At 33.9% G+C, this 9448-nt stretch overlaps 1 protein-coding gene across 2 annotated transcripts; it reads left to right on the top strand.

Annotated features, from left to right (window-relative positions):
• Positions 1-223: 223 nt before the first annotated feature.
• On the top strand, positions 224-9158 carry LOC116768542 (non-lysosomal glucosylceramidase). Of its 2 annotated transcripts, none has more exons than XM_061524314.1 (15): positions 224-697; positions 778-866; positions 1004-1184; positions 1432-1594; positions 1904-2021; positions 3353-3649; positions 4132-4255; positions 4368-4493; positions 4829-4939; positions 5224-5338; positions 5493-5622; positions 6391-6973; positions 7461-7676; positions 7768-7997; positions 8372-9158. In XM_061524314.1, exons 1-15 carry the CDS (start codon positions 543-545, stop codon positions 8602-8604), a joined length of 2871 nt encoding a protein of 956 aa, XP_061380298.1. In that variant the 5' UTR covers positions 224-542; the 3' UTR covers positions 8605-9158. The 2 variants fall into 2 exon arrangements, with proteins under 2 accessions (XP_061380298.1, XP_032515172.2); XM_032659281.2 differs by having other exon boundaries at positions 225-697; positions 1904-2027.
• Positions 9159-9448: the final 290 nt, after the last annotated feature.

Here is a 9448-nt window from a genome sequence, read left to right on the forward strand (position 1 = left end):
GGCTAGTAAAATACAGATAGTTATTAAAATTAACACAACGAATCAAAAGTTTTTACTAACTTAACAAAAGTTTTTTTTATATAATTTCTATGTAATAAATGAACAGCCGTATTCCTAATTTTTTGTTCAAATATATATATTTTTTATTATTACAAAATTTTACTTTTGATTTTATGTTCTTAATGTGCCAATGTCAATGTCATTTTGATCAATTTGACATTTTATAATTAGCATTCGAGATTCAGATCTCTACACGATTATTCAGATTTCAGCTTCTGATTCAGAAGTTGACTTTTTAATTTACATTTCAATTCCCGAGCTTCAATTCTGAAATACTAGTTTTAATTCAATTAACTTATAACAACGTCTATGCATGCGAACGATTTATTTACTGTATCGGGATTTTACAAACATTTTAATTGTGTATTGTTAATATATGACAAATTTGTGATTATTGTACATCATTTATATTAAATTACTAAATTTAAAGCAGGAATTAAATTGTAACCTGTGTCGCTTAATATTTAAATCGGCTTTAAAATATGGAAACCGAAAAGATTGGAGACATTTATGAAAATGATGAACCTCCGAAATATGGCCTTAAACTCCTCTTAAACCATGAATTTCCTTTAAAAAGTAAACAACTCCTTATACCAAGGCCCAAACAAATTTTTGATATCATGCCCCTCACAGCAAGGTAAGTGAACAATTTTAGAATTACATGTTCTATTTTGTTATAGTATCTTTCTTATCTTTTAAAACTATTCCATATTGCAGATATTTTAAATACTACCTGGAAAGAAAATTTCAAAAAAGACGGCCCATAATGGATTATATTAATATAATCTCAGCTCAACGTATGTATGGTGAGTCTGGAGAAAACATGATATTTATGTATATATAAACTTTATATCCTTCCTTCCTTTTCATGTTTCTTTAAATTTGAATTTGCTGATAATTTTGTATTTTCCATAATATTCCAAATTTAAATTTTTGTCGAAAGGTTGTCCTATTGGAGGCATTGGGGGTGGCACAATCGGCAGGGGATTTAAAGGGGAATTCTGTAGATTCCAACTGTATCCCGGCTTGTATGAATATGTCACAGTGCCTGAATGCCAATTCATTGTCAATATTAGGGATGCCAAGAAGGAAACTATTTTTCAATCTGTCCTATCCACTTACAGGTGAGCTATTTTCTCATTTCATTTGCTTTAGTGTTTTATTTTAAGAATATGACATCAACATTCAAAAATTGTGGTCGATTATCATATTCTAGTCTAGTTATATGATGTTATAAACAAATGTAATTTTTTTTAATAATTTTATGTAAAATTTACACATTTTTATAATTATTCTAACTTATTTAGTACAAAACATCTTTATATATTTGATTTCTCAATCATGTCATGCAATTAATATATTACTCTCCAGCAAACCAAAGAAAGTACTTCCTTCATGGGAATGGAATATAAAGGGAGCGGATTGTGAATACACAGCCTTATATCCAAGAGCATGGACTACCTATGATTTAACTAAGTATGGCATCAAATTGATATGTCGACAGATTTCACCCGTAATACCTCACAATTATAAGGTAAAATATTGATAACAACTTATCTTTTATATTTATATACCATACAATAAGTCATTTCGTAACAAGAAGACTTTGATTTATAAAAACAATTCCATTTAAAGCTATAATGAACAGAAACTCATAAATATTTTAATGTACATTTTTCACTAAAAAGAGGTTATATATAATTTGAGTTACTTTTATGTGTTATTTACTAATAGCGAAATATGTTGGTTTTTGACAAATATCTGAATATTTTAGTAGAATTTTGATTGTTATGAACTAAAATATATAGCAAAGGATTATTAATAATTGTTAAATGTTTTTTAGGACAGCAGCTTGCCCTGTGCTGTGTTTGTATTCTCCGCTAAAAATATCAGCAATGAACCGAGAGATGTCAGTATAACTTTCACATGGACAGAATGTTTGGGTGAATCGAAAAAGAAAGGTGGATGTGAGTTAATTTTATAAGCACTTTATTATTTGATGAGATTTCTTATTAACTCCTAGACTTTATTATGAGGTTTTTCAATTTAATTATATTTTTTAATATGATAGATAGATACACTGATGTTAGTTTTATTACACTAACAAAAGGAATGCGAAAAAAAAAACTATGAAAAGATTATGTAACGACAAAAGAATGATTATAATAATTGTTTATTACTATTATTTTTATTATTATTATTTATATAACATAAGAATTTTATTTAATTGCGCATTTAATACTTAATAACGGAAAAATCTTTGATCGTCCCATATTAATTTCTATCATACGATTGTTTTAAATACAAGTCTTATTAGCTGTAAAACTTATTTTTGTGTGTCCTTGTAAAGAAAATGAGATGCGAAAAAAATTCGTTTCTGAGTAAAATTGGCAGCGTATCAAAGTACAGTCGTGATAACCTTAGCACTTGTCGATTTACAATGTTAATATTATCTAATTGGTTTGCTTGAGTTGTCTATTGTATTCGACGTGCGTAATCGATTGTAGTGCTTATGTTAATGTGATTAGAGTACATAATTAGTGTTATTAAGCGTTTGGTTAATACCGATGTTTCGTTGCGATTAGAATTCGTTGCACACGTGTTTGATTAAGCAATCTACACACGATACGATTATACGAACATAACTATGAAGGAATTAATATAAGTTCATGAGATTATTAATATTCATCAAGATTTACTTGTATTTGATTAATTGTTGGCAATTCACAAGAGTATTTTTTTAAAATATTTATTCCAGATTTGAAATGTAAAAAATATATATATTTTTTTTTAAATTTTAATCAGCTTCCGGCGCATCGTGTACTGACTTAAACATAAATTATAAGAAATATATATATATATATATATTTAATATTCTCCTATAAATATTGTTATCGCCGTTTCATATCATTTATTTTTAATAAAATTTCTAACACAAACCCCTCATAAATATTAAACGAAATTTAAAAATAAAAAAAAATCCTATAAAAGTAATCTACATTTAAATTATATAAATAAAATTATAGATATATAGATGAAAATTAGAGGTTTTAATTTTTTTTCCTAAGGCACATGGTCCTTAACGAAAATAAAATATAAAGGTATTCCCATTTAATATAATTTTAAAACATATATTTTTTAAATCGTCTTATTGTCGTGCGTCGTGTTTTCTCCTATATCTCCATATAAAAACTTTTTTACAGTATAAAAAAAAAACACGACGGAATCGCTTTTATCAGCTAATGATTAATATTATTGTATCTCTAATAAATATTTCCTTTTATTTTCTCAGGTAAATTGGACTTGGAAAGATATTCAGCGGAAAATACCTGCGGTGTTACATTAGAGCAGAAGATAGCGGACACGCCATGTACATTCACCATAGCTAAGAATAAACCGGACAATGAGACCATACACGAGGGGTATTGTCTATGGAACTCGACCAAAACATCCGGCTACGTGTGGGAGTGCCTTAAGAAACATGGCAGGCTTGAACCGGATCCGAGCCAAACACCGCCGCCGCCGAAAGTCGACAAGACTGACAAAGATAACAAGGAGGACAAAGAAAAAGCAAAGAAAATATACAAGAGTGAGCATCTATGTCACATACGTCTATACGTACTACTACTACTACTAATACAACTACTATTAGTTGCCGCCAAATACTCAGTATTCCATATTTGAATTGCGTTAATGATGTAGAATAAAAAAAAAATGTGCGCGGGAGGAGTGAAGCTTTATGTGGAAATGAAAATATTAAGGGATTAAAACAAAGAAACACTAGTGAGCTCATATTGTTTCTTTGCGACAAACTTTATAAATATAGCTTGCAATTCACATCTGACCCACCCATTCACTCTCGGTCTGTCTCTTTCTATTCCCCCTCCCCAGGAGCGCTGACCGTTTAACACAACCTTGTTGGAAGTCGCTTTAGGAGGTTCGCTTAAAAAAAATTGCGAACTGAAGATTATGTTTTCATTCATACATACATACATTCAATAATACATTCATCCATTCATTCGTTCGTTTTCATTCTGCGAATGTTTCATCAACAAACCGATCGAATTCCAGATGATTCCATAGCATTATCGAGCACTATATCCCTGGACCCGAGAGGCAGCGGTTCCACTGAATTCTGTCTCGTATGGGACATGCCTGTCATTAAATACAAAAAAGATAGCAAGGTCCATAAAAGGTAAGATAATATATGAATGAAACGTATTGAAAATTAATATATATATATATATATATATATATAATTTATTATGTTAATTTCAATAATATTTAATTGATTATGTTAATTTCAGGTATTATACTAAATATTTTGGTAGCGATGGCATAGCTGGTGCGAGTATAGCAGCGTACGCGCTCAGGAGTTACAGGAGGTGGGAGAAGCAACTCGCTGAGTGGCAGGATCCCATATTAAATAATAGGTATAACCTAGCATATTTTATTTTTATCATATATTTTTTAACATATAACACGTCTGTGTGTATGTCTTTTCGTTAATGACTCTGTAAATACAAAAGCGACCTTAGTTACATTATATTTTCCTCGCGTGAATACAGATGTATGTGAAAATAAAATATAAATTCAATTGTAGTCGTGATAATTTTTATACCTTAGTTATAAGATCTATGTATTAACACAAGTTTACAGTCACCATGCATGTATAGAAGACGGTGAAACTGTCCGTTTTTAGTATGAAGATGATAACTCGTGCTAAGTCTCCGTATGTAGTATAGAGACGAACATTATTATATTTCAGTTGTATACCAGACTGGTTGAAAAGTGCCTTAATGAATGAGCTTTATTTTGTTGCTGACGGTGGTACTATATGGTTCGACGTTGCCGAAGATTATCCAGATACCGATCCGAGGTATATAAAAACACACACACACACACACACACACACACGCACACACACACACCCACACATATGTATAAGATATAAAAAGTAGGGATAAGATTTCATTGATCCTAATTTTGTGTATGAGATTTAAAAACATATCACTTATCTATATAAAATATATTAAGGAAATGTAGAACAAAAAAAAATAATAATTTGAAACTTTGTATGAGGGTAGTATACGATTACATAAGGCTAAGGCTTTATTTATATATTTTTTTTTCGTTTCATACTATTAATATTATTTTTTTCAGGCACGAATTCGGCGTTTTCGGTTACCTGGAGGGTCACGAGTACAGAATGTACAACACATACGACGTACATTTCTACGCCTCCTTCGCTTTAGCACAGCTGTGGCCTAATTTACAAGTGAGTCGCCAAAAATTCTACGAAACGGACAGTAACTATTGATAAATTACGTAATCCATTGAAATAATACCAAACATATTTAACCAAATACAAAACCTCAATTTGTGTAAGTCGGTTAGTTTTTTTTATTAATATATATTCGTTACTCTTGCAGGTTGTATTACAATACATGTTCAGAGAATCGATATCCGTTGAAATAAACAAACTGCGACCGTCGCTGTACGACGGGAAAAGTTGCAAGTTTAAGACTAAAGACTCGATACCACACGACTTGGGCGAACCAGGTACGTATGATCACAACTAAACTACTGAACCAATTTGCATGAAATTTGGTATGGAGATATTTTGATACTCGAGAAAGGACATAGGCTACTTTTTACCCCGGGAAAATGACGCAAAATTCAGGTGGGCCGATCGCTTTTACGTTTAAACTACTGAACAGATTTAAATGACATTTGGTAAGGAGATAGTTTGAGACTTAAGCAAGGACATGAGTTACTTTTGACCGCAGGAAAACAACACATTCCCATGGGAAAAATTACTTTTCTGGCCAAGGAAGGAAAAACAAAAAACATCGTATATAAAAATGTATTGCAGTAACCTATCTTCTTCTTAAAATGTATTTACCTAACCTATGACAATCACACTCAGTAAGGACTCCTACCATCTCGACATGATTCAAACATACGTACAAAAAAGTACAGCTCAGGTTTTTTCATACTACTATCCAAAAAAAACTATATAATGCGGACCAAGTCGCGGGCAAAAACTAGTATATATATAAGGAGTGAGAAGATATGTATGAATAGATATGACATTATATTACTTTTATCGTTTTTGAGGAATCTTCACGGATAGACGTGTGTGTGTGTGTGTGTGCGTGTGTTTGTGCAAAAAAAAACTCAAAACCTTGATAGTGTGTGTTTCATTCAATTAATTAAATGCATTTATCAAATAGTTCTATAAAGTCTGATTTTTTTTATTCAAAATCCGTCGTTACTTGAAATTCTCTTAAAATATGTATTCATCTAAAGTCGCGTTTCACCCAACAGATGGCGTGCCATTCTCTCATATAAACGCGTACAACATCCACGACGTGTCGGAGTGGCGCGACCTCAACCTGAAGTTCATACTGCAGGTGATGAGGGACTACCGCCTGCTGCGAGGCCACAACGCGCCCTTCAACAACGAGAGGTACCACTCGATGGCGTACATAGACGATATCAGAGACGGTACCGAGGACGATCTGTATTCAAGATCCACCGGCCAGGTCGACGACCCGACGCCCGTCCACTCGCCGGATCTGTCGACCAACTTGTCCACCGACATATCTACCAACCTGTCGAGCGACGCGTCCAACGATCCGTCCGCATCGGAGAGGCCGAGCGGCGTGGCTAATATATTAGAACTGCTGTATCGCAGCACGGAAGTGGTAGAGGATTGTGGGGAGAAATTACAACCGCAAGAATATGCGGCGGTTGTGTGGAACTCTAAGCAGTATCTGTCCGACATGTACCCGTCCTGTGTGACGCTGCTGAGGCGCGGCCTGGACTGGGACAGAGACGGAGACGGCCTCATAGAGAACGGCGGCTTCCCAGACCAGACCTACGACGCTTGGGTGATGACCGGCCCCAGGTACGAGCACGCAATATACATGTCATATTAATATCAAAATGTACGCCTTAAAGAAAAATAGGAGTGATATTGATATTTTTCGGATTTTACTATGCGTATTTCATTATTTTAAAAACTACATACTGCCGACGTTTCGGTTATTTTTCACATTTAAAATCAAAAATAACAATGTTTGTTTTTTAAATTAAAATCACCGCTTTTTACTAAATGCTTTATACATACAGATATGTACAAGGTTACGGGATAAGGATTTATATACGAGGTACAAATTCCAAAATAATGCTTTTATTTTACAAATTGTCTGTCTGTTTGTTACGGACAATCTCTGAAAAGGCTGGACCGGTCTTGATTGGACTTTCAGTTTCAGATGTCTGATGTTATATGGAGTAACTTAGGATACTTGGTTTTAGACATGTTATTTGTTTAATATAAGCAAGGCGGTCGCGGGCGCGGACAGTATATATATGTTATAGTCAATGTATTGCAGTGCGTATTGCGGCGGGCTGTGGGTAGCGTCGGTGAGTGCGGTTCATGCGATGGCAAAAATACTCGGCTTTACTGACGATGAGAAGGAATTCAGCACCTTGTTGGAGAAAGCAAGGGATTCGTACGAGAGGAAGTTATGGAACGGGTCGTACTACAAGTTTGATACAAAGCCCTGTAACAGCGAGGTCGTGATGGCCGATCAGCTCGCTGGCCAATGGTTGGTTACAGTTAATTTAATGTTCTGTTTTTAATTCTCGTCACATACATTGGTAGGTCATAATTTGTTTTGACTGTGAATAAAATTAAAGGTTCCTAAGAGCATCTGGTTGGACGGAGCCTGTGTTTCCTGAGGCGAACGTGAGGAAGGCTCTCCACACTATATACGAGAACAATGTTCAGAGGTTTCTAAATGGACGCATGGGTGCCGTGAACGGGTTCGTTAGGGGTCCGCGACCAGGGATCGATACTACCGCCATACAGAGCGAGGAGGTGTGGACGGGGGTCACCTACGGCCTGGCAGCACTCATGATATACGAAGGTTAGTCTAAGTCAAAGCGATCGGAATGTTAGTTGAGAAAAGGCAGAGACGAAACCTCTCAGCATTCAATGTGTACACCGTGCGGGCGCCGGGGCCATCACGTTGTAGGGAGCTTCAACTTGGAGGACTTGCGACCCATGTGTAGGTTTAAGGGATCCCGTCTAACGCATTTTATTTGTATTGTGTGTACTCGCATATACTATATACAATACTCAAAAATTAAACCAGGTATATTAAGTAAGGAAAATGGAATAAGATAATTTTTGAATCAATAATTTATTTTAACTAGACTTTGTTTTGTTTTTCGTTACTTTTCTCGCAAGTCTTTGCTTACGAGCAATTTATATCTATTGTATCTTGGAAAATATTTATAGGTATGCACGAACAGGCCTTCTCAACAGCGGGCGGTTTATACAACACCCTCATGAAGATGGGCCTCGCGTTTGAAACCCCTGAGGCGCTCTACGAAAACGGCAACCATCGCTCCGTGGCCTACATGAGACCTCTCTCTATATGGTCGATGTATCACGCGATCATAACAAAACCACCCCAACACGTGTCAACTAGTAATGGCCAGCCTCATCAAGCAAAGGAAAATCATTTATAGTGCAATAAATCGTATTAAGTACTTCGTATGATAAGTTTAAATTTTTCAATTGTTCGTTTTAAATGATTGTTTGAATGTGTCGTGCCAAGTTTATTTTATACCAAAATTTTATAATCGTTGCTGTGAAATTAAATTTCAGCAACGGAAACGTGAATATTACTTTATCATAGTTTATTAATTAAGTTATTTTATAATATGAATTCGAGGTTTATGGATGTGGCTGTATGCAAGAATCCTTTGTGTTGACTTGTCAATGGAAGTTGTATTTGAAAACCAAATTTAATTTTTTTAATATTTATTTTGATTTATATATTTTTTAATCAAGTTTAATCGCTAAAATTTGTGTTTATCTGTGAAATATATGAAAATAATGACAGTATTGACATCAGCTTAAAAATATACAGTAGTTATAGTCATAATGAAAAAAAAATGCATTTATTTTTCATACGATTTTTAAAAATCTGTAGCACTCATAACCGTTTGTTAATTATTTGTAGTCATACTATTAATGTTATTGCACAAAGGGTGCTTTGAATAAAAAAATATTTTCAAAATGCTTTGTTTTTGTTCAATATATTTGGTGGTTCAGAAGCTACAAGATTTAAGACGTTAGGTGATAAGCGCTGGTATGTTATAACTTTGCTAATTTTACACATCAGGCGTCATATATTTTTATATTTGCTTTTAATATTTTTTTAAATGTAGAACAAGAAACAAGGACTCAAATGACATCGCCTGTTTGTTTTGTTTATAGAACCGTCTTCACCGTTCCCAAGTAACCACAATTAATTTAAGATAACCTCTTAATTAGATAAGTTTGTGGATTTGTCACCTCTGTCTCATT

The sequence above is a fragment of the Danaus plexippus genome, chromosome 4 (assembly GCF_018135715.1).
Source record: "Danaus plexippus chromosome 4, MEX_DaPlex, whole genome shotgun sequence".
NCBI classification, from domain to species: domain Eukaryota; kingdom Metazoa; phylum Arthropoda; class Insecta; order Lepidoptera; family Nymphalidae; genus Danaus; species Danaus plexippus.

Bases quoted from the DNA above. Each gene is read 5' to 3' on its own strand.
- LOC116768542 (XM_032659281.2), top strand. From the start codon at position 543: ATGGAAACCGAAAAGATTGGAGACATTTATGAAAATGATGAACCTCCG. The intron at 1,185-1,431 runs GTGAGCTATTTT...ATTACTCTCCAG, and splicing joins TCTGTCCTATCCACTTACAG to CAAACCAAAGAAAGTACTTC. The intron at 1,595-1,903 runs GTAAAATATTGA...AATGTTTTTTAG, and splicing joins TAATACCTCACAATTATAAG to GACAGCAGCTTGCCCTGTGC.